General features: G+C 38.5%; 1 protein-coding gene across 1 annotated transcript in view; it reads right to left on the bottom strand.

Annotated features, from left to right (window-relative positions):
• LOC307151787 (SITS-binding protein) overlaps positions 1–13,702 on the bottom strand; it is a 36,143-nt gene extending 22,441 nt beyond the window's left edge. Inside the window, exons 1-2 of the mRNA XM_079859950.1 lie at positions 12,888–13,702; positions 11,115–11,286 (exon numbers count right to left, since the gene is read on the bottom strand). Of these exons, the coding sequence (XP_079716076.1) occupies positions 11,115–11,286; positions 12,888–13,358 (643 nt within the window). The 5' untranslated portion in view covers positions 13,359–13,702. The remainder of the gene's footprint in view (positions 1–11,114; positions 11,287–12,887) is intronic.
• Between the last annotated feature and the right edge of the window lie 12,043 nt (positions 13,703–25,745).

Genomic DNA, 25,745 nt, shown 5'->3' with positions numbered 1-25,745 from the left:
GCCAAAAAGTGAGATGAAATTCTGATGTCATGTAAATCAAACAATCAATCAGATCTTTATAACAGACTACTTACATAAAATGCATATAAATATCAGTTGTCACACAATATATCTCCCAATAATGTCTTAGTAAGATGATATTTAAATGCTTAGTTGATAAAAACTCTAGTTTTAATTGTGGGGGACAAAATATATAACGCATTGCAAACAATACAAAGACAAACGAATAAGCATTCCTTAAAAACCTAATGTTTTATATTTTTAACATGATTTATCTAAAAAAAATGATATAATCAAGTAAACCTTATGTTGCTTGTCTAGCAAGTGTTCATCTTGAAGTATTACTAAGTTATTCTTAAGTTTGCTTAGATTTCAGTAAAGAATTCACAGAATAAAGACACGTGAACCACGAGCTGAAGGGGGACATTTGTAGAATTATATTAAAGGCCTTTTACTTGATAAAAAACTATCAATCAGACGACAAAAAAAACATGTAGAAAAATGTGTACGACAGGCTTTATAGGGTTTAAGCCGGGGACACACTTAACAACTGTAAGGCATTTCATAATGCATACTATGCTTATTCTTGTAGTCTATTGATTATTTAGTTATTCTTGCAAAGTTACGCTGTAAACCCATAATGATCCAAATAATTAATTGGTTTGAGTAGGGTAAACTTAAATTTAGCAAATTAGCTCTATCAACTAACTTTTATCAGTATATAGAACTTTCTTTTTCTTTTAAGTTCCCAAAACTGTTTAATTGATTTAGAGCTTTATGAATTTGTTTCTTTTCATTTAGACAAACTTAAATTGAACTGAAACTGGGCTGGGATTTCTATTTCCCAGCATGCTTTGCCATGACACTCGAAAGGGAGAGTAAATGCTAAAACTAAGTGTTATAGGTGTTATAGATTAAACCAGGATTAGGCGTTAGTTCAATTAGGACATTTAAGACAGTTTAAACAGGCATTTTAGTCTGGGACTAAGCTTATCCTTGTCTGTTTTTTTGTGCAACCTATTATGTGGTTTTTTGGGGGGTTACCATCATGGTGACAAGTGGAGCATGAGCTTAGTTTAAGAACAGCTATTTTAAATGCTCTATATCACCGTATCATTCAGCAATTACTATATGCACAATGCATTGTGTTACAAATTAGCAAGTTAGCATTTACTGAATTAGCCTAGTTAGTTAAGTTTCTACCACTAAAATAAGTTGATATTACATGATAATTACATCAACTTATTTTAATCAACTTAAAATAAGTTGATATTACATTTATAATTTATCATAAATAATGATAAATACATGATAGTAATAATAATTACTAAGTGAAAAGTATGAGTTAGATTACTTAAATATTTCAAGTTAAGAGCAATTAAAAATCTGCCAGTTCTGCTTACTTAAACTTTGAATTGAAGTGACTCAATTTTTTGAGTTTTGCCAACTTATTCAGGTTTACAGTGTACTTTTAGTTAGTTGAATGTCTGAAGTGGACCATCAAAATAAAGTTACTGTATTTTCTTGTAATACATATTCCAATAATATTTTTTTTACAGTGTAGTAAGTAGTTATTTAACATTTCTATTCATCTTGTGATTTGTGCCTCAAAAGCTTAAATAAAGCTAATAAATACAGCTTAAACTAAGTGTGTGTTATTCTTGTTCCTACAATTAATTAGACAAATGGTATCTAAATGGGTTGCAATGTGCACTATTCTGTGATGATTATTTGTACATTGTAAAGTTAAGATTCATTTTTGCTTTGCGTTCACTGAGGTTTAAAATATGTGTAATGTGTAAAAGTCAATTACAGACTCCGAATGGAATTTTGTTCTCCATCAAAAGTTATTGTCTCGTTAGTTTCCTTTTCCCTTTTATATTGCGAGACTCAGAGAGAAACATCTCTTAAATAAGATTCTTTGGCAAACTTCACCAGTTCCCTCTATTTATCACTGCAGATTAGACTTGGAGAGATATGAAGGTTGCTGTCGTGGCTAGCGTTTATAAATAATAGTGTGTACGGGTGTAAGGTCTGCGTGGTATCGCACCTGCTATAGACTTTGCCAAGTTAAGGAAAAAAGCCAAACTTTCGGCATAAGATTTTGTATACGTTTTCTTAAAGGGCCAGTTCATGCTAAAAATCATGTCATTCACTCACCAGCATGTTGTTCCAAACCTTTTAGGCTTTCTTGCTTCTGTAGAATGCAAAATATTTTGAAAAACCTTCCAGATTTATTTATTTTTTTATTTTTTTCATAAAATGAAAGTCAGTGGAGTGCAGTGTTGTTTTGGACCCCATTGACTTTCATTATATTAACAAAAACAGTTGAAACAATCTTGGCTTGTACAGAAGAAATAATATCATACAGGTTTGGAACATGATGGTGTGTAAAGACAACAAAATATTCATTTTTGAGTTACCCATCCCTTTAAGTCAAAAAATGAGAGCTTATGTTCAACTTTTCCAATCCAAACATACAAGAGAGTGTGTTTGAATGCTCAAACTCAAAATTCACAGCTCTGACTAGCCAACTGGAAGACAAAGCAACGGCTGAAACTGAATAGAACTACATGTTTTCAGTTCTTTCTTTATCAGGTTATATGATACACTGTTATTATTTATTGACATAATTTAAAATAGCACTAAGCATATCCAAGAATCATTCATTTATTGTTAAAAAATGGTTCCACTCTCTGCTCCCATCCAGGCCATATTAGGTGAAAAAGTGGGATGGGATGCTGTTATTCATCTTTGCTGTAAAGACAGAGTGGAAAATATTTCAGGAAAGCTGGTAGTAGTTACCGTGGGGAATTATTCTAAAAATAAGAGACTGCTCCCCCTCTTTTTCAACTTCTGTAGAACCCACCTTGCTCATAACTCAAGCCAAAAGTCTCTTAAACGTCAGCAAATGACAGTTATTTATTCCCCTCTGTGCAGATTCCATGTTATTCACGCCTTAAGAAAGGGGCCTCCAAGCTTTTGAAGGGTAAAACTCGAAGCGTCCGACTCTGGACTGATACAAAAAATTGCCAATCTTCAACATGACTTCAGCCTAGAGCTGCACTTCTGGATAATTGGAGAATCACATTTTTTTTTTTTTTTTTTTTTTAAATAAAGATCAATATTCTCCCACGATTCTGAACAGGCAACTAAACAAAATAACGTAATTTTCAAGAGGTTCTGACAAAATGTTAATTGCTGCAGTCCACAAATATTTCATTAATTTGGAATATTTTTTTAAAAATTGGTTTGAAAGAATGATTCAACGACTCACTCATATACTTACGTAATTTGACTCTGTGTTTTTGAACAAATCTCTTGAATGAATGATTCAATGACAAATAAATCTTTTATCAGTCACTTGTCGCCACCTACTGGTGTAACAATGTAATTGATTCAATCTTTATTTGAAGTGTCAAGTTACTTTCAAAGGCTGATTTACTCTATTTTGATCACTACCATAGACGTCAGTGTAAACTTTTACTATACTGTGTGTTTGAGAAGACTGACTCATGACAAATGCAGATTTTAATGTGTGCTGTGATTGTACTTGTCAAAGGTTTAATAGACATAGCCGAATCGTTGTCATTTAGGAATAAGATCATGTTGGTGTTAAATCGAGATTGCAACCTTTTAACGATTAATCGAGCAGCTCTACTTCAATCTCACACGTCACACAACTGTTTATCAGTGGTGTTTTCCACGTCAAGTATCACTATTACTATTGCTTATACTTAAGATTAGTGATTTTTACAAACACCAAATACATTTTTGGATTTGTGTTTATGACGTTCACCTGGCAGAAAATAAAATGAGATTAAAAATCCCATGGATTTACACCAAAGGATAGGGCTGCACAATATTGGAATAAAACTGACACTGCTATATTTTGTTTTTCTGTGATATATATTGCGATATGAAAACAATTTCAGCAGATGACTTGAAAAGCTAAATTTGGAAAGAATTAATCATTCTAGAACGATTGGGGTGATTTTGTAGGGGAGTCAATCTGCATAGAAAATAATAAAATTACAAGCATAGATAAATGCAATAGAACAAAGTTCAAACAGAAATTGAATAATCAAATGCAAAATAACTGCACAGTAGACACTGTATAAATTAAATTGAAATAATATTTGTTAAAGCTTAAAAAATGTGATGTACTCTTTGTATTGTGTTGTTTGATTAACATTATTGACAGTCAGCAGGATACTGTCACTTTCAGATCGAATGCACTAATCCAATATAATGATTATACGCATCTGTTTTCTATCTCAGTTGTTTACATTCACATAAGCAATAAGCGACTGTGTTTATGAGGATACTCGCAGAGACAGGCATTTTGACATAATTTTGCGTGTATGTGTCCATTCAAAAACAAGAGAACCGAAATTGTACATTTAAAAGTCTAGGCAACTCGAGTCTTAAGTTATCGAAACTGTTTTATTGTATCATTCACAAATGTCTGATTTTGATTGGCAAAAATCACTGTGTAATTTTGTTGAAAACAATGATATGTTGCAGCCACCATTTACATTTATTTACATATATTTACCCTTACAAAAAATAAGTATACTTAAAATATACTTGAACTTTACTTAAGTATGAAATGAACTATACTGTATAGGCTAATTGAAGTATAATTTATGTAAGTATACTAATATCAATGTAATAGGAGTATACTTTAAGTATAACAGTAGTGAACTGAGTACACAACTATTTTTTTTTTTTTTTTTTTGTACTGCAACTACAAATGAACTTTTACAAGTCAAATACTTGTAGCACATTTTTTAGTTTATGAAAGTACATTTTGAAGTATACTCTCAGTAAACTATATTTTTCATAATGTAGTAGTTTTATACTTGGAAGTTTTCTTTAAGTGAACATAACATCATACTTATAGTTTAATATTTATATATTTTTTGGCACTTTTTGAGTATGCTATAGTAGGCTATACTTGAAATATACCTTTAACTGTACTTGAACTCTTTCCATTTTAAAAACATTTTATTATAGCTTCATGCATCCTTTGTTATCAACACTTGAATGTAAGTGTCATAAAAAAAAAGCTAATTTTTAAACAAAAAGCTGAGAAAAACGCATTTTTGTCAAGGACTACGTCCAGATGGGATTCAGAACCATGATCTAAACACAGATGGAGAAGATTGAGTCCATCAACACGCCTAAAGTTTCACAGATGTTAACCTTTCCTAAGTCGACATTTCATTCGTTAACGTCTGGCAGTTTTGAACTTATATGCTGTTTAATGTTTGATGATCACGTTATTTTACATTTGCGTAAGCAATACTCTATCACTTGTTTCTGCTTCTTCATCACCTGTGTTTTGATCTGGAGAGAAGATGTGTAATAGCGCCCCCTACCGTATAACAGTGAAAACATGGATATTCTGTCAATGGCGGGGAAATGTAAAGTAAATTCCTATGTACTCTACCAGTGGACTAGCCTACGCAAAAAATTCAGATACTCAGAATTAGGAACATATCTGTTTTTTTCAAATAATATAAGTTTCTAAGACAGTAAAAAAGTATTTAGTATTCTACTCAATCAAAAGAGTAAACACAACTACTACAAGCCAAGTATACTTAGAATACTTGATTGTATATCTCGATCAAAGATTATGTACAAGTGTAGGCCAAATACATTTTCTGTCAAGTATACTTAAGTGAAATTGTAAGTATATTTCTGAGAAGTACATAAAAAATAGACTGAAAGTATACCTTCTTATTTTTATTTTAAAAGAAGTATAATAACAACACACTTGAATAAATGTGTCAACAATGAATTGGCGTATGAAACACACAGCTAACACACGTGGACACAGAGGGACAATCATTACTTGGAGACTAGCAAAATCTAAATATGTCACCATCTCGTTAAGAGATGATTCAGTCATCAGTTTGGACAGGACATGACTTGCCTGGACACATCAATAATGTCTCTCATCAACAAAGTGGACAAAGCTATTTGACAGACGTCGCACGACCGAATCCCCACATAACCAATCGGTTTAAAACCACTATCCGATTTCAAGGCCTAAATGTAAATATACAGTGCTGAAAAGTTTACCTTTGGGTTTGCCCCAGGTCGTTTTACAGGCCTGCACGACAACATGCCATTTGGCTGCAGAGCGGCAACTCAGGAAAAACAATTATGTCCATTATCAACACATCGCCGACCAATAGAAGGCGAGAGCCGTGACCACAGGCAGCTGCTGGGTCGCCTTACGAATCTGAGCCAACATGATTGTCATTGTTATGCCACTGGGCATTATATACCATGATATGTCTGTGGTTACTTGGCAACGCAAGACAGCTGCATTGGCAGGAAGCTCAACATTTCTGTCTCAAAAGTGAGCCGATTACAGAGGGGTTTGAGAGGTCTCTCCGAAATCAAGGCCGTCCTCTAGCGAGGTGGAAAAGGGATTAAAATCATACGACTGTTTCGGTTGAACTGCTCATGCCGTTACATAACTCTTTGTGGGCCTGTGCAAACAATGATCTAGGAAATCATAAAAGGCCTTTGTTTGTATCACATGATGAATATTATGTCCTTAGCTGATGGCATGCCCTTTCGCTTTAATCTAATTCTGTTCAGCCGTCTGGGACGCAGATTAACACTTTCACCTTTCAGCAGCCGAAAGCTCACACGCAAAACTTGGAAGACACCGATGAGGCTGCAAACAATGCGCCCGCACGAAAAAAGCAGCGTGACTGTGTTGAGTAAGTCGGGTTATTAATTGCTGGATTGTGTGCGGGTGACGAGGTGCTGTGTGAGTGTGAGGGTGTCTCGGCTGTGAGTGGTAACCATGTTTAGAGACCAGCTGCCCACCTAAACAAGCCTCTCATGGCACGCCTGGTGGCCCGAAGCACGAGGGGTCATCGCAACGCCCCTTCGATGACATTATTAGCCATTAACTGAACATTTATCAAACCAGGTAAGAAATCCAAAAAGTGGTATATTTGCAGCATGAATGTGAGTAAAGTTGGCAGCTGTTTACCACTAGTGTTGGGCAACGTTAATACCAGTGTTGGGGGTAATGCGTTACAAGTAATGCGAGTTACGTAATCAGATTACTTTTTTCAAGTAACCAGTGAATGAAATATCTGAGTTACTTTTTCAAATAAGTGCATTGTTTTCCCATGTATTGACTGATAGCTCTAATGTCCCATGTTGAGAGAAATGGGGAGCAATCGCACTTTACTATTAGCAATTAAAAAGGCAGGGGCTCAAGACCTGCGTATACGGCACTGAAAGGTCCTTTACCTTTGCAAAATGGAGCAAGCCCAGTCCAGGTGAGAAAAAGTAACACAAATGAAATTAGTTTCCATGAAAAACTAGGTAATGCAATTAGTTTTTAGGGAGTAATGCAATATTGTATCACATTACTTTTAAAAGTAACTTTCCCCAACACTGATTACTACTAAAAGTAGCCTGTGTTAAAATGCTGTGTTACTTATTCTAAAAATTAACTAATCCACTGAAAGCCATTGTTTGTGTTTTGTCTGTTTTGTTGGTTTTACTGGCAGTAAACTGTAAGCTCCAAGGTGGAACCGCTACAAAGTACAATTGGCGTTTTGTTTTGTTGTTTTTCCCAGCAGTCATTTTGAAACAAATCTTGGGCATTTTGCAAACTGTATGTCACCAGCCGTGTTTCCATTACCCTTCAAATGCGCAAATTGAAATTGCGAATTGAAAATACGCCCAATGGAAACAAGAACTCTCAATGGAAACAGTTTTTGCGCATTTACAGATCACCTGACGTAGATGCCGTTAGCCTGGCTAACGTCAGACCTCGTCTCATTGAGACGTGGTCTGGGAACCACATGTTCATTTTCTCGTATTTGAGGCGTGGTTTACGAATGCCCAGAGCCGTTTATTGGGCGCTACGAATGTCTATCAAATGCGCCTGTACGTAGCTCAAAGCCAATCGTTTCAATTATACCAGATGACGTATGTAGAGCGACAGAAATTCGACGAGGAAGAAGACGATGGGTCAGACATTTATGTGTACACGATGGCGTTCAGCGACTATTGCCGTTTGTGCAAGACAAACATGAGGGTAGAAGGTATGGACACTCTACAGACATAGTTTTTATCGAAAAAACCACCGAGTTTATCCGAGACGTCGTCATCGTCTTGCTGCTCCCTCCCCGTTCTGTGATTGGTCCCCTCGCTGAGGCGAAAATCTGGTCCATGGAATCCAGGCTGCCTAGAATAAAATCGTGCAAGGCAGCATGGGGAAACCCAGGCTAAGATGCCGTGGTATGTTTGGACAAAAGATGAAAAGAGACAAAAGACAAAAGAATTACCGGAATACTGGATTCTAAACCACTTAAAAATGCCACAATCAAGACCTCAAAGCAGATATGAGGGAGAAACACCAACAAACACCTCATACGTGCCGCTCCCAAGTATAAGGGCCTTTCCTTGCCATTAAAGCTTGAATACCACGCCAATGGCTAGTTGGTGGCTGGGATATATGTAAACCTACCAACCCGACGCCATGATTGTTGGAATGACTTATCACGAGAGGAAAAAAGAAATTACTTTTCAGTCGCATAACATCGGTAATTTCGCAATCGTTTTTTATTGACATTTAGAAAATATCGCAAAAGTTTTGCTCAAATCTGTAATGAAAACGTGGCTACTGATAATGACACTTTCTAGACCTACAATGAATATCATGCTCACACATACTACAACACTTATAGTGTGTGTACACTAAGAGTACAATGCTTGTGAATTTTAAATATACTCCAAATGCTAAGTATGGCATGATATTTATGATTTAAAAAAACGTATTAAATTTGTTGGCTCCTCTGCCATTTTATTGGTATAATATAAGAGGTGACAGGACAAAAAGAGACAATTTGATCAGGAAATGAAAATGTTTGGGCTATTTTTTTAAAAAGAATAACAAAAAACAATAAAATAACAAATACAGATTACTCATTTGGGGTCTCATTTGACATCCATTTCAATCCTGAGCTACAGATGCATTATATAGCTCAAGCATCATTTAATTAATTGTTCAAAGTTGATGGATTCAACATTGATGTTCTGTGTCAATTGCAAATATTTTATTTCATTTTTTTTATTCAACTCATGGACCGTGGACAGCCATTTTACAGAAGACAGTTTGGGAACTCCTTCATCCTAAAGTGATTGACGAAGTGTTGTAGTGATGGTTAGTGACAGGACCTCCTATCTTTACACAGGTAATCTGAAGGTCTTCCCGAGGAGCCGTGGGGCTCTTCATCACCTTCTTGACCTTACAGATTCTTAGAATACCACATTTAGCCACATGGTCAATTCTAGGAAGAGTCGTGGTGGTTTCAAACTTCCTTCACATGTCAATAATGAGACATGTATCTGGGAAGCTTGAATTTTATAGCTTTTTCCAGCTCAAGGCATTGACGCGGTGCTGTACTGGAGGTCGATGGCGGTCTGGTTTCTGCTGTGTGGTTGAATCGTCTGTCTGGACATCAAACCGGTTGTTATCTCAGAATAAACACCGACAGGGTGATCAGGACCCCGACCCGAAGCGGAGGCTACGATACTGGATGGCATAATTAAATAACTGTACATAAAATATTGATTCGACGGAGGTTTAATATTTTATTAGCTCACCGATGGCGCGATTGACCAATCAGAATCAAGTATTCCACAGAGCCTTGTAATAACTGAACATATCAGCAACCGATGAGTAATGATAGTGATTTACTAGGGGTGCAACAATATATCTTGTCACAATACTGTATATCGCAATAGAAAAATGCAACAATATGTATCTTGGATAGTGACAATCTGTATTGTGTATAGTTCAACCAAAATAAAAATTACTGTGTGAGAAAAAATTCAAGTTTTCAGAGTTTTAGTGTCAGTACTGCATTAAACTACAATATAATGTTGAATATAATGTATAATAATGCAATCTGGGAATATATGTGGGTCCTGAAAATGCCAAATGTCTAATGTTACCAGTAAAAACTGGCCTACATTATTTTAAATATATCTAGTCAGTGAAAGAGTGCAAGCATATTTGTCTAAAATAATTCTGTTTTCAGCTTCAGAATCATAAATATTTTTATTCTGGTGTCATTATTGTCCTGTGCTTTGGGTTTCCAAGCCTGTTCATTTACACACCCAATGTAATACCAAATGTACCATTTTAATCAACAGAACATTTTTTGTTAACCTTTTACCATATGAGTATCGCAATAATGTTGTATCGTGAGTTCAATATCTTGATATGTACACCCCTATGATTTACGTTTCACAATCCTTAAAACACAAAACATGCTTAATTTCGAGACACTCTGACAGATTCAATGAGTTCAGTGAAGGATTCATTAAACTGATTCAAACCCGTAACTTATGAGCAATTGTTCATAAGAGTAATTTCATCACGAACCGGAGTACACCATAACTTACACTATAAAAATAATAATACAATTTGCTATGGAACTGCAGATTTAAAAAAATGCCCAATAATTTTGCCAAATAAGGATCTCAATAACTATTAAATATACTGAATGAATATGAAAATGTTTATTAATATTATAAATATTAATAATTATGATTCATATTTATTTTATTTTTTTCTGAAAATTCACGTTGTCGTGACATAGTATTTTTGTGTGTGTGAAATAAATCTACTACACTAAAATGTAAAAAATTTGGAATAATGTTTGAATTCACTGCATCTGTCTGTGAACATCCTCCACCCTGCCTCCAATCAAAATAACAGCCAGACATAAACACAATGGTTATTTAAATCTGCCTCTGAGATTGTTTGCTTAATTAACTCTCTATATAAACACCAGACATCTGCTGACAAATACCAATGGGTTCAGACTCAAATCCGATGTCCTTTGTTTTGCATTCTTTCACCAAGCAGAAGTAACCATCCGTATTGTGTTACGCTCTCTATGTACAGTAGGTCCCCGCGATCTCAGGCCCGAGGGTGTTTTGAATTGTGTACATTGTCCCAAGTAAATACATGTTTGGTCTGGTCAGCAATGTGTGAAAGTACAGGGTGGCCAAATTTGGCTGAGGAGGTTAATGACGCAGAGCTCCTCTTTGCTTACCTGAGGATCCCAGGAAGTAGCGCTCTAAAACTGATCCGAAGCCAGAAGGGTTGTCCCTAAGGTCGCTGACTGTGAAGGGCTGCATAGAAATGTTGGCATCGTTTATCGGCCAGTTGAGCGCATGGACACTGGCTCCTCCGTACCATGAAATATTCACCATGGAAAAGCAGTCCTGAGAGAGAGAGAGGATAACTATCCTTAAAATGTATCATGGGCCATCTTTATACCAAAACTTGATAGTTTATTGCATGTGAAAGTACCAATATTGATCAATATTGAGTTCCTTCATATAGATTGAATAAGGTCTTCATCAGTGAGCAAAATCTGGACATGCATATCTAGCAAAGAAGCTTTAGGCTATCATAACACATACAAACAGGTGCAGAACATCTAAAAGTCAAAGGATTGGACTGAACAATGTGTTCTTAGGCTTAAATCTGAAATAACACATGCCAGAGCATTACTGAGGTATGAAATGTGCAAAATGAAGGGATTAAACTAGAAAACTTCCGAACTGCTTTAGGTCCTTGCTGAACAAAGAAAGTCCCTGTCTTATCGGATATCTGTGAAATGTATGGAACATTGTACATTATCTTTGAGGCCTTTTCAGTCTAGTGAACTTTAAACCCTGCTTTAGATATGCATTCGGCAGGTAGGAAGGCAAAGTAAATATGTTTTTATCATTTAATGCAAATATGTTTTTATTTATTTATTAAGTGGCGTCAAATCGATTCATCGTGATTAATCACATCTAACATAAAAGTTAGTGTTTATATAATGTGTATGTATGTGTTTATATGTGTATGTATATATATGTACACACACATATATGATTTGACAGCATTAATAACAATATTACTATATAAAAAAATAAGAGAACCAATTGTACTCTTTAAAATCACACAAAAATCACACAAAAGCCCCTAATTAAATAATACATTTAAAAAAAAAAAGTTAAATAAAGATAAATGCTGGAAGTAAACACATATTCACACGTTAGCTATATTCTTATTCAACACTGTGAAACAAGAAACCACTTAATAATTATTTGTTTATTAAGGGGGTCTGACCCACTTTATAATTAATACTTGAAAGGAAGTCAAAACAAAAAGATGGAGGTCTTAAAAGTAGATATTTTACATAAGGCCTAATTATGTGGAGGATAAAGCAATTTGGAGAATGGATGGATTAGCCCCATGTTTCAGTTAGTATCCACAAAAATGAGATTACAAGTTAGTCATGGCGCGTATTTTCATCGGGCGATAATTGATAGCGAGGTAACCATAGCAACTACAGCGAACATTATAGCGATAATAATATATATAGCGAGGATTTTCATTATATGATTTTAATTTTCATATTACAAATATTTCACAAAAATAGTGTTTTGTTTAACAGACTTTACGTTTGACGTTTAGCTATAACTCTGTTTGGTTTCCGTGCGAGAAATTTCCTGTCGAAATTTTTAAAACCCAAACCCCCCCTGAAAGTCACTGCACATGCAAGCACAACTCTCACAGATTTACTATTTTACCTGGTTTTTGGTTTGGTAGTTCTTATACATTTTGAGTAAAAGTTATTGATGTTAAGGTTCTTCAAATCATATGTGTGGAGGAAACAAATACGATAGTTTTGTTTTTGAAAAAGAATGCAAAGTTTTTTTGTGGGACTTTCAAATGGTTTTCAAAGACATCGTGCAGGCTATAAAAAAACCTCTTTTGGTTCTGTAACATAACCTATATTTTCAAGAGTAAAGTTCTAATGATATTTTACCTTCAGATCCACATGGCAGTGAATTGGAGTCCAGGTTACACTGTAGCACTCAGTATCCGAGTCCTCTTCTGATTCCAAAGATATCTTCACCTCTGCGACCGAATCCCAAGTGTAGCAGAACTCGGTTTTGTTAAGCCAGCACATGTTCCTCACGAACGGAACCTCAATATCAGTGTTCCCCACGTTCTCCACGTCTATCTCCGCAAAAGTCTTGTCCTCAGTCAGTGTCTGTATGACCAGAGTTTGCGTCCGTCTCTCCCAAATGAGCCCACTAAAGCTCCCCTTAAGGATCCAGTTCTTGTTGGGCTGATCCACAACTTGCCAATAAATGATCCCAATTGTCATGACAAAAAAAATAGCAACTCCCAAGCATGCAATAGCCCCTTTCCAGGTCTCGTTCATCTCTTTCAACCCCGTGTCCCATGTCACCTCTGGGATTGGACTTGGGTTCCTGTTGCGAGTGTGTGGCATGGTGATTTCAGAAAGAAAGAAACAATCTAATCGAAAGTGATGATAAAAAATAACAATCTCGCTGCTAAAACATGCAGAATCGTCATCATGTCCCGGTCCTTCACGGTAACGCGTTCGATTGTCTGTGAATGTGAATTTTTGAATTGGATCTAATTGCGTTGTTGCGCGCACCGGCCGCCGGTCATCAACGGATCCAGGTCAAGTTCTCCAAGCAGAATCATTCCAGAATAAATCAGAAATGTAATGCATGCTACTTCTAGTGCAATAGCAAGTTTAAAGCATTGATCGCAGAAGAGTGAGTAGCCTTACCCGGGTTTGGCAGCAATGCCTACAAATAGCTCCTCAGCGGCTTATTTGCTTGGCCGGCACTTTTGCGCGCTGGTGTGACGTAACTCCATACTGCTTCTTCAGAAAGGTAAAGAGAAAGTGATTAGGCGAGCTTTGCGATTACCGGGGCCCCTGATCAGGGGCCGGACAGAGCGCAGTGTGTGATGAATCACCCATTCTCATTCTGAGTGCACGCGCTTGGCATTTTGGAGACGCGCGTGCAGAGTGATTTACTCGCATATACATACGCGCAAGAGACACGCATCAACCTTGCGCGCAATGTTTCAGCAGGTGCACCAAGTAGGCGATTACTCCCACACTTTTGGTCTAATTTTCACCAGAGGAAAGCTGAAAATATATATTATTGTTTAAGGTTTTATTTTATTCTCCTCACTACAGTACCGCTCCATCTGCATCATTATGCATTGCATCGTGTGAGTACTGTACATTTGTGTTGCTATGAATTGTATATCATGTATATTATATTGTTTGCGTTTATTGTATTTTGTGCATTCTAAGTATAAGGCATTGACAAATAAAGATGTCTCAAATGATAAAAAGACGTATTTTAGTTTAAAACACGTGCCAAGTAATTTACTCTTATAGGTTGAATAACACTAATACCATTCTTGACAAAAAAAACAACAACAACAAAAAAACAAAATAATAATAATAATAATAATTATTATTATTATTATATATATAATTTTTTTATTATTTCATTTTTCATTTTTTTCATTATTTCTTGAATGTATACACAATAATAATAATAATAATACATAAATGCAAATAAAAACAATTTTCTATTTTATTGAAATCATATTTCAAATGAAGTATTTTCTGTTTATGTCTTGCCATATGCATATAAATTTCACCACAATGAATTTAGTGGACAAAATATAGACAAACAAAACTACTTTTCTGATTATTAATAAAACGTAATGCTTACTGGCATAGTTTCTGTATGCCAAAAAATATTACAATCTCTATTCATTTTAATTTTAAAACAATTTTAATAGTTTAATAAATTCAGTCAAAAATAGTGTAAGAGTATACACAGACAAAGGGGTGTGAGTATATACAGAAACAGAGTTTGTTGAGTCAATTTTAGGATTAACACAAGGCACATGACTAGTGACTTGGATGGCATATCATGGTATGACCAAACAGAATGAAAATTTGAATCTTACCTGTTGCTGGCAGAGATTGGAGCACACAGGTGTCACGATTTCCCTTGTGTTTAGTGCGTTGTGTGTTCTAGGACTCTCGCACCTGTGTCTTTATTACCTGCACCTATGTTTTGTTAGCCTCTTGTAGTCCTGTGTATATATACACCTGTGTTTCAGTTGTCTGGTGTCAGTCATTGTCTTTCCAAAAAAACGTATGTAAATCTATGTGTTTATTTCTGCAACTAGATCCTCTCCTCTCCTATTTTCTGCGCTACCATAACAACAGGGAGCAGACAAGACGAGGAGCACAGAGGAGATCACCAGGAGAAGACACAGATACACAGAGATGACTAAGAGGTTGACAAGGAAATTACTTGGTGTGGATATCAAAGATACAGTGTACTGTGTCCGTGACAGTAATCCTATATTCCTCATGTACAGTGGCTCCAAAAGCAGAGCCATTAGGATGAATGCCCATGGTGAAACCAATGAACAGAGGAGCCAGGAGCACAACTGACTGAGGTGAAGTCGGGAGAGGTGGAGACCCAGGTGGAGCTGAGTAGAGGAAGACCCAGTGTGACACCGCTGGACTTGAGGGCCATGGCGGAACTACAGGCTCGCAGGACTGAAGTGGAGACAGGGCTTACAACACCGTCGCATAGCCGGTGGATTGAGGACAACTATGAAGCCGGAAGGAAAGGAGGAGCCTGGTGGAGCTGGAGGGGAGGAGAGAAGAGGTGTAGCCGGAGGCACTGGAAGTCCATGGTGCAACCAGGATGATGCCTGACCAATGCAACGCCAGAGGGATGAGGGAGCACGGTGTAGCCGAGGGAGCGTCGAGCCAAGGTGGAGCTGAAGGATTAACAGGCCAAGGTGGAGTCATCGGCTCGGAGGCCCGAGGTTGAGCCAGGGGATCTGCGCACATAGGCAATGCTGGTATACGGAAAGCCCAAGGCAGAGCCGGGAAGCCAGGCCAGAGGTGGAGAACTTGATGGGACCAGCTAAGGCGGGGCCAAGGAGCTTGAAGTCAGTGCAGTGTTTCACCCAGAGGCTGGGTGAAAAATTAAACTTGTGGCTGGGCGGAACCAGCGGCGACAAAGGAGTCTTGGAGTTGGGTGGTACTAACAGAGTGGGCGAAGGAGCTTGGAAGTCAGGCAGGACCTGTGGAGAAGGCAAAGGAGTCAGGAGATTGAACGAGACCAAACAGTAGCAGGCCCTGGCTCCATGTGTGTGGTGGGCTCATGCTCAGTGTCCACTGGTATTCGTATTGCAGGTTTAGGCTCCTGGACGGACAATGGCTCAGATTTGAGCTCCTGGATGGACATTGGGGCCGGCTTACACACCTGGTCAGGCTCGGCTGGCTTTGGCTCTGGGTCTGTGGTGGGCTCTGGCTTTGGGTCCTTGGTGGGCATAGGCACTGGCTCTGGGTCCGTGGCTGGCGAAAGGAGGAGTTGGAAAGGACTAGGGAGGAGTTCCCAGGCAGGTGGGGTCACTGGAACAAGGATCGATGATGACTGTATGGTGGTCGTGGGGTGAGGAGGTTGCGGCTGAATGTCCTCTTCTTCCATCTCTCTGACAGTGAATGGTGAGCCACTCGACCACAGAGCATAGTCCATATAGTGTGCCAGATTGCAGGTGGTAGATCCCGCTAGCAACAGTTGGAATAGGAATTCATCCAGTCCACTCCAGAAACAGGTCTTTAAGGTGCTGTTGCGCCATGTACTCATCCACAGTCTTCCAGGGGATGGCCATCTTGTGCAAGGGAGAGGACTGGAATATACAGCTGGGTTCATTTTGGTTTGAGTCTGGCCTTCTGTCAGAGTATACACAGATACAGAGACGATAGAGGCAGAATTGGAGAACACAATGGTGACTTTATTGAACCAACAGCAGGATGAACACAAGGCAGGGGAGTAGAGACTTGGATGGCAGATTGTGGAGTGACCAAGCAGAATGATAACTTGAATCTTATCTGTTGCAGACGGAAATTGTAGCACAAACACAAGGAGAAAACAAGACAAGGAGCACAGAGTGGATCACCAGGAGAAGACACGGAGACAAGGAGATGACTTGGACCGTTCTCACAAGGTTTGTATCCAGGTAAGTGGGTCCGTTGCTCTAGATAAGGCCAGACAAAAGCTATGTGTTCATCCACCTATTTGTATGCGCATTTTGGGATATCGCATAAAGAAACGCTGGATGGAAACGCCAAGATGCGCATAAGTTCTAAAAATGTGCATAAATACATATGCCCTCAAAATAGTCAGATAATATTTTTATGCGATATGACAACATGCGCATAAACTACAATGGAAACACTTTTACCGAATACATTTCTTGATGCGCAATCAAAAAAGACGTGACTTTTCGATGGGATGGCATAACTAGACCAACCAGCATCATTCTGTAATGCCTGAGCTAAGTCTGTTATCAAAGTGGTTTGGTATAATTCCCTCTCAGAAGTGCATCACATGATTGCGTTCACAAACACCAGGCATCTGAATACAAGATAACATGGCTTCTACTGCAGCACCTTCCATTTTTCTTAGTGATATTTAGTGCCAGTTTATCAGGAAGTGACGATTATTTTCTCTTCGACTCGCTGGATTTACGCACAATTTAAATTCACAACTTTTGATTGAAACATAGCTAAAGACTCTGTTTATGTGCTGAAGATTTATAGCAGTGGCGTGCAGTGGTGTCTGAAATGAGGAATTCTATTTTGTATTTTTACATTAACAATGTTATTATTGTTCTGTTTATCAAAGCCAAGTATAAATCTCATCAAGTTAGTGTTTTTAATCATTTTTACATTTATTCAAAAATAATAACTAAAGTAATAATTTAAACTATATATTTTATTTGTGAACTCTCAGCTGTTCTTTTTAATATTCAACTTATTTTCAGATCATCAGTCATCAAGCTTGGTAAACATTAGTCACAGACATGAAGATGTACCTTTAATTTCACCAAGCTGATTGCTCACTAACCCACAGTCATCATGTTTTCACTCGTGTAAGCGGTGATTTCTAAATGGGTGAGTTGTTTACTTGTCTTCCCATTAACAACATAATTTTGTTCATTCAGACTCCAATTTTGTTTTTTGAGGAGGCACTTCCTCCATTGCCTCCTTGGAGTGCTGACGAGGGGCATGTGTACGTGATCAGGTTCCATGGAGGATCATGGGAAAATTTAGTCTGTTACAAAGAGCGCTACTGTATATCATTGATCATATACACTCACCTAAAGGATTATTAGGAACACCTGTTCAATTTCTCATTAATGCAATGAGAATCAATTATCTAATCAACCAATCACATGGCAGTTGCTTCAATGCATTTAGGGGTGTGGTCCTGGTCAAGACAATCTCCTGAACTCCAAACTGAATGTCAGAATGGGAAAGAAAGGTGATTTAAGCAATTTTGAGCGTGGCATGGTTGTTGGTGCCAAACGGGCCGGTCTGAGTATTTCACAATCGGCTCAGTTAATGGGATTTTCACGCACAACCATTTCTAGGGTTTACAAAGAATGGTGTGAAAAGGGAAAAACATCCAGTATGTGGCAGTCCTGTGGGCGAAAATGCCTTGTTGATGCTAGAGGTCAGAGGAGAATGGGCCGACTGATTCAAGCTGATAGAAGAGCAACTTTGACTGAAATAACCACTCGTTACAACCGAGGTATGCAGCAAAGCATTTGTGAAGCCACAACACGCACAACCTTGAGGCGGATGGGCTACAACAGCAGAAGACCCCACCGGGTACCACTCATCTCCACTACAAATAGGAAAAAGAGGCTACAATTCGCACGAGCTCACCAAAATTGGACAGTTGAAGACTGGAAAAATGTTGCCTGGTCTGATGAGTCTCGATTTCTGTTGAGACATTCAGATGGTAGAGTCAGAATTTGGCGTAAACAGAATGAGAACATGGATCCATCATGCCTTGTTACCACTGTGCAGGCTGGTGGTGGTGGTGCAATGGTGTGGGGGATGTTTTCTTGGCACACTTTAGGCCCCTTAGTGCCAATTGGGCATCGTTTAAATGCCACGGCCTACCTGAGCATTGTTTCTGACCATGTCCATCCCTTTTCTTCTGATGGCTACTTCCAGCAGGATAATGCACCATGTCACAAAGCTCGAATCATTTCAAATTGGTTTCTTGAACATGACAATGAGTTCACTGTACTAAAATGGCCCCCACAGTCACCAGATCTCAACCCAATATAGCATCTTTGGGATGTGGTGGAACGGGAGCTTCGTGCCCTGGATGTGCATCCCACAAATCTCCATCAACTGCAAGATGCTATCCTATCAATATGGGCCAACATTTCTAAAGAATGCTTTCAGCACCTTGTTGAATCAGTGCCACGTAGAATTAAGGCAGTTCTGAAGGCGAAAGGGGGTCAAACACAGTATTAGTATGGTGTTCCTAATAATCCTTTAGGTGAGTGTATATCTTGTATGTGCAAATATTTGATATTGTGTGAAATGTTTGTTGTGAGTATATAGCATATTTACTTGGAGCACACCACCAAGTCATTTTCTTTGTAAATGTAACTTGGCCAGTAAATGTGAATTCTAATTCTGATTTTAAAAACAAGTCTAGTACATAATTTAACATGTAACATCAAAAATCATCACAACTCACAGTTTTTGAATACAACCATTTAAAATTAGTTCAAATAAATATTTGAATAGCCTACACCACAAATATGATTAATACATATGCATGTACACCAAAGTAAAGTATGGGCACACCTATTCTTAATTACCCTTATAACAATAGACAATACTTTATAGTGGAAGCTGTAAAGGATTCCCAGAAAAAAAATAGTGTTACTGAATGGCTGAAGCAAGCCACTCACAGGCATGCAGGCCTGAGACATTCCCTTTTGAGGGAACTCCATGCTGTGTCTGACATTGATGCTATTGGGAACAAAATACCCACTGCGCCATACTGATGAATGCCTGTCCTAGTGAGAAGTCATTAAGAGCACAGCTAGGGACTAAAACATTTGTGATCCAGGCTATAAAACCTTATAAAAGTGTGCGGGGAAGACCAGCCAGCATCACATACTTCTTGAAGTGAGACTTCTGACAATAAAGCTTTAGAAGCTGCCATGCTATTAGCGTGGGCTCTCACAAGCAGATGTGAAGGAATATCGGGTGAACCCGAAGCAAACCAGCAGCTGGTCAGTCTTACGCCACTGGGTAGTCCGGTAGACGCAAGACTCAAGAGCCCTTACTGGGCAAAGCAGATTGAGCTTCTTTTGGTCCGCCGACACAAAAGGATGAGGATGACAGGCCTGCAAGAACATAGATTGCAAGATCGTAGGTACTTTAGGCATATACCTAAAGTGTAAGATGGCTAGGGTGTAAGATGGCTTTGACCCTACCCTGGGCAAACTCTAGGCAGGAGGAGGCAACTGACAGAGCCTGCCAATCTCCTACCCTCTTAAGGAACATAAACATCAAGAGAAATGCCATTTTTAGTGTAAGGAATTTCTCAGATGCTGAGTCCAGGGCCTCGAAGGATGCCAGAGACAACCCTTCTAGCTCCACGGGCCAAATCCCAGGCCGGAAACCTCACGTGAACTTCAGGCCTCAAAGTGCCACATATGAAACAGGTTATTAAATGGTGCTCCCTGATTCAGATACCCAGGGATGTAATCTGCACTCTGGGAGACCAGCTTGCCCTGAGACCACAAAAAGTTATGGTGCACCAGTCTGCAAAGAGGATGTGACCACAGACCCTCCTGATGATTTATGTACGAGACTTCCGATGGGTTGTCTGGACAGACAAGAACGTGATAGCCTGAGATCTGGGAGGAAGTACTTCAAAGCTAGAAATACAGCCATCTTCTCCAGGCAGTTTATGTGCCAAGAGAGATGATGCCCTCTCCTCAAACCTCGAGTTGAGCCGCCCTCGAGGATCTTGCCCCAGCAGTGGCTGACTGGCAGGGAGCAACCGAACCAAATTTGGTAGAACCCCCCTTAGAGAGGGCACACATCTCAGTGACACAAATATACCAGGCAGAAACTGAGATATGTGTTTGCTGGAGGCCGCTGCGCCCTTCCGCGGAAGAGCAAGTGCACCCGAGCTTGTGTGAAGTGGGATATACTAGACGAGAATGGCTTGCTCCAAGACCTCCACACCTCGGTGTGGAGATCTGAAAAGAAGAGCAGGCCTCAACGATTGAGCTTTGCTAGGCAAGTATACTCGTCCAGTTCACTCTTGCGACATGCTTCCTGCTTCTCGGCCCGCCAATCGATGTTTAATTTAGCTATGGCCTGAGTGATAATCTCCACCAGCTCCTCGTAAGCAGGGGAAAGAGGTGGCGAGTCCTCTAAATCCCCTGCCTCGATGCTCACGATATCCATGATCGCAGGCTTCTGTATCTTGAGTGAAATCACTGGAACCCGTGGGTGAGAGCAGAGAAAGGGCTGATCCCATCTCACACTCCTCCGCTAGCTCCATTTGCGACCCCCATGATTGGACCTGAGCCACAGGGGGCGCAAACCTGGTCGCTCTCATCAAAGAGGGCCGGGCGGTTGGGGAGCATTCTCAGTGGAAGGGTCACAGGGTAATGTTGCGCCAATCAGGACTGGGATAGTTGCACACATGCTTGAGACAGTCACGCTGAGGCGATCCCCATAGCGTCAATGTCAGATGCAACGTGGAGTTCCTTCAAAAGGGAACAAAAACGTATGGGAATTGTGTATTGTCCAAAGTAAAATCTGTCTATCTACAGTATCTATCATCTGTCTGTCTGTCTTTCTATCCCTAGCTTTCCCAGAAAACTCATAGAGAAAGAACTTCTGATAGTAAAGCACCGAAGTGTCGAAGCGGCCAATAGCCTAAATGCCTTGAAGATTAGTTGCGACTGGCTCAGATTCTGTAAGTCAGCCCTTTTGCACCTCAGGATTCTGCTGGCAGGGCTCTGGTCATTGGATAAGGCTGTGGGAACCTCACCTTTGCTGTTCACTCTTCTCCAATAATCACATAACCACTAGACGGCTTCACCTATCAGCTGACTACTGGTTGCCCCCATTTTCCTTTCACCCATCAGCCTTATTTATTTTGATTAATGTTCAGATTTGCAGCAAAGGCTTGCCAGTTCCATCTTCTGCTCATGTCTGTGGATGTGTGTGTGACTTTGCCAAGTTCATCTTTACAGTGGCCTTGGCTCAGGGTTAGAGTTGAGCGTGCTTTGGGGCCATGTCCAAAGGAAGAGTCTCAATTTACACATCAACTATATGACTCCGTTGAGAAGTGCTATAAATAACAGCTTGAATGATTGGTGGCTGGCTCTGCTTTCCACAGACTGTGGGAGTGAAGCGTGAAAAATAAACGGTAGTATATACAGGATAATAAATGATTTAGTGAATGACACAAAATTTTGATTGGTATATCTGTGTAAATGCTTCCGTTTTACATTTTAAAAGACAATTTCAGCGGAAAAATTACTTTGTTTTTATTTATTTGTTTACCTCTTTTACTTGAATGAATAAATAAATAATAGATATGATATCACATAACACAACATGTTAAATTATATCGACAGAACAATTATTTTTATTTTATGTTCCCTATTTGTGTTTATTTATTTCCCTCTTTTGCACTTAAATAAATATATCAATAAATTAATAATAAATTAACTTTAAATATTATCTGCAGAACAATATTTTTATTTTTGAATTTATTTATTTATTCATATTAACTCAATTCTATTTTAATATTTTTTATTTGCTCAAGTACAAAAAATACGATTTTCAATGTGTTCACAGATTTTTGAACCCCACTGTATGTCATTAAAACAGATACATTAAAGTCACGAAGAGAGATTGCAGTATTAAATTATTGAAAGAATTGGACTGCTCAACTGTTTGCATCTGCACACATATATCCATCTCTCCTATTCTCATGGATTCTCATGGAGCAAGTCGTCTGGAATGTTTTGGACCACCTTGAGTTTTACAGTTGCAGATCTTTTTCATGTACATTCATGTAACATAATATCCCAGTCAATGCAATAACGGAAAATATGAGTGGCATGGCAGTCCCTCAAGGAAATATAAAATGCTGTTTGACAAAAGTAAAAAAAAAAAAAAAAAAAGCACAAAGACCTTTACAAGCACAAGTATTCACTTTAAGCGAAAATACTTTTCCATCTTCCTGTCTGGATCTTCAATTTACAATTTCCCTTTGGATATTTAATATAACCCAAGCTGGGAAAGTTTCCATAGCTTTTCTCGCGACTGCACTCCTGGCGTCTCCACCACAGTTAACCCCAATTTTTAGTTATTTTTTTGGTCCACATATTTTATCTTGCTAAACAAATTTCCATTCTGATTGCCTTGACCAATTTTCCATGCAAATAAATGATCTTGACTTCTTTTGTAATAGAATTTTGTTGAACTGAGTGATGGTAGCAATGATACAGAACTGAAGAGTTTAACATTAAATTCAAATAATTTACTCATTAATTTGCAAGCGTTTTTTATTAAAAAAGAAAAACTGTGGACATTACTTACGTCAATGAATCAAATACATTACTGAATCGCTTGACCGATCTTTTTTTAAAGAGCAAACCAACAATGAGTCTAATGTTATAAGCAGTGTGATTAGTAGTAGTAGTCTGAACAAGTATTTATAAATAATAAAGCTAATTAAGACGTATTTCATGAGAAATAATCATTTCAGATTTCACCCCGCCACAGAGCAGGCATCAGTTTCAGTCACAAACAAACTGCATGGTCCAATCTATAAATGGCAGCGTTGGAAAACAGTGTGTGAACAGACCTTTGCTTGAAGGTTGAGAGGAGTCGAGTTGCACGAGTATGTCTCCTCTAACCCACCCGAGCCCACCCTTTGCTAAACATTGGCACCTTGACAAGGAGCTCTTGCTTCAATTACAAGAGCCTCGGCCAACTGTCTTAAACCCAAGAGCTCTTTCTAATCTCACACAGGTACTCCATAAACAATTATATTGAGGACCAGGTAACGTTTGTCTCTGGTGAAAAGAATCTTTGTGAGATTTTTGATAAATAAAAGTGAAATTAAATAACTAATCATGTAAGAAATTACAGATTTCTATGACAGTTCTGAGTTTTTTCCCCACAGTAATAATATAAATAAAAGGTGCAAATGTGAAATTACAAGTTGGGGTGAAAATAATCCTGCCATAGGCTAATAACAGTGAAGAATATTAGGCTTTGAAAAGTGTACAGTTATTATAACACCCATAGAAATTTGAGTCAGTGTTGGTTCAGGTTTGCAGATCATTGTCGTGAGGAAAGGTTTCCCTCTTTTGACGGAAAAGGGCTTTGCGCCACTGACACTTGTTGGAGAAGTCTTTAGATGTCATGTCTGTTGGGACAATGTAAATATTCATAACCTTTTAAAAGAGATAAATGTGGCTTACTCTGATCCTATAGTTGTTTTCCCCTCCGAGGAAATTATGTAACTTCTAGCAAGTCGTGTAAAAGTCAATTAGCACCACCAATGTGGGGTGAATTGTTGGAGTCTAGTTCCGGCTGAAGAGTGACCTCTGACCCGACACATGACGTATTGATGAACGCGAAAGCGCACAGGATAGAGAAAAACAAAACACGGGTCACGTATTAGAAGTCTAAAATGAGAATTTTTAAAGAGAAATGTGGGAGGAGCTTGAGTTTGTTGCCCAGCCCTGTTAGTTTGAACCGCGAGAGGCATCTACATCCAGAAATTAGAGGCAACTCATTTCTCTTCCTCCGGAACTAGACTCGCATCTTACCGGATTAATTAAGTTATTAATGGATATTTTTCTTACAAAAACGCATCGCTTCGCTTCAGAAAGTCTTTATTAACCCCCTGGAGCCGTATGGATTACTTTTATGATGGATGGATGGATGGATGCGCTTTTTCGGGCTTCAAAAACTCCATTCACTCCCATTATAAAGCTTGGAAGAGCCATGATGTTTTTAATTACAACTCTGATTGTGTTCGGCTCAAAGAAGCCAGAAGTCGTCCCAGACAGCAACATAATGTCGGCCCAAATCCGGTGCACGTGGATTCCACATGGCCCAGATGTGGGCCGGATCTGGGCCGACATGTTTGCAGTATGTTGCTGTCTGGGGTGGGTAAATTATTGGATCATTTTTAGTTTTGGGTGAACTAACCCTTTAAGTTTGGTTTGTTAATTAAGGATAAAAAGGTATCTTGTGTAATAAATAATTGGTTGCTTTTGCTGAAATTTTACATAGGCCAAGTCAAGTCAAGTCAAGTCATCCTCATTTATATAGCGCTTTTAACAATGTAGATTGTTTCAAGTCAGCTTCACAGAGTTAAGCTCTACTTTTCTATTATATTTGGAGACATTGAGAAGGATGAAATGTCCCAAAGCAAAGTCTTTGTATTCTTTATTGGAGTTTTATAGCCTATAAAAAACTCCCCTACTTTTCTTTTTATTCATTTAGGCTACTTCTTTTTCCTCCCTTTGTCTTTACTTATTGTTTGGTATGTGGTGTAGAATGTGATGTAAAAACGGAATGTAATCACAGTCTTTGTTTGTAAATCTTTCAGCTATAACTGCATTTCTGTTAATGTTCAAATGCTATGAAACTTTAAAATCATGTATCTTGTAGTCCCCTCTGTTGGTGAAAAGAATCGCTACACGATTGCTCTCGTAAACCAGCATGTTGTTCGGGCTTGTTTGCAGTGTATTTGCTAGGTGTTTTGAACTTGCTGTAAAACGGGGGCATTTCCGGGGACAGACAGACACCAAATATTTTTTATACACACCCAAAATACTTTTCAAAAGAGCAACTCCAATAAACAATTAGATCATTTTGAAAGCATTTCTATAGAGATCTGGTGAAAGATACATGGTTCTAACTGGAAATATATTAAAT

The sequence above is a fragment of the Squalius cephalus genome (genome assembly GCF_949319135.1).
Source record: "Squalius cephalus genome assembly, chromosome: 23".
NCBI classification, from domain to species: domain Eukaryota; kingdom Metazoa; phylum Chordata; class Actinopteri; order Cypriniformes; family Leuciscidae; genus Squalius; species Squalius cephalus.
The sequence above is the reverse complement of the archived record's forward strand: the minus strand, read 5'-3'. Positions and strand labels throughout refer to the sequence as shown.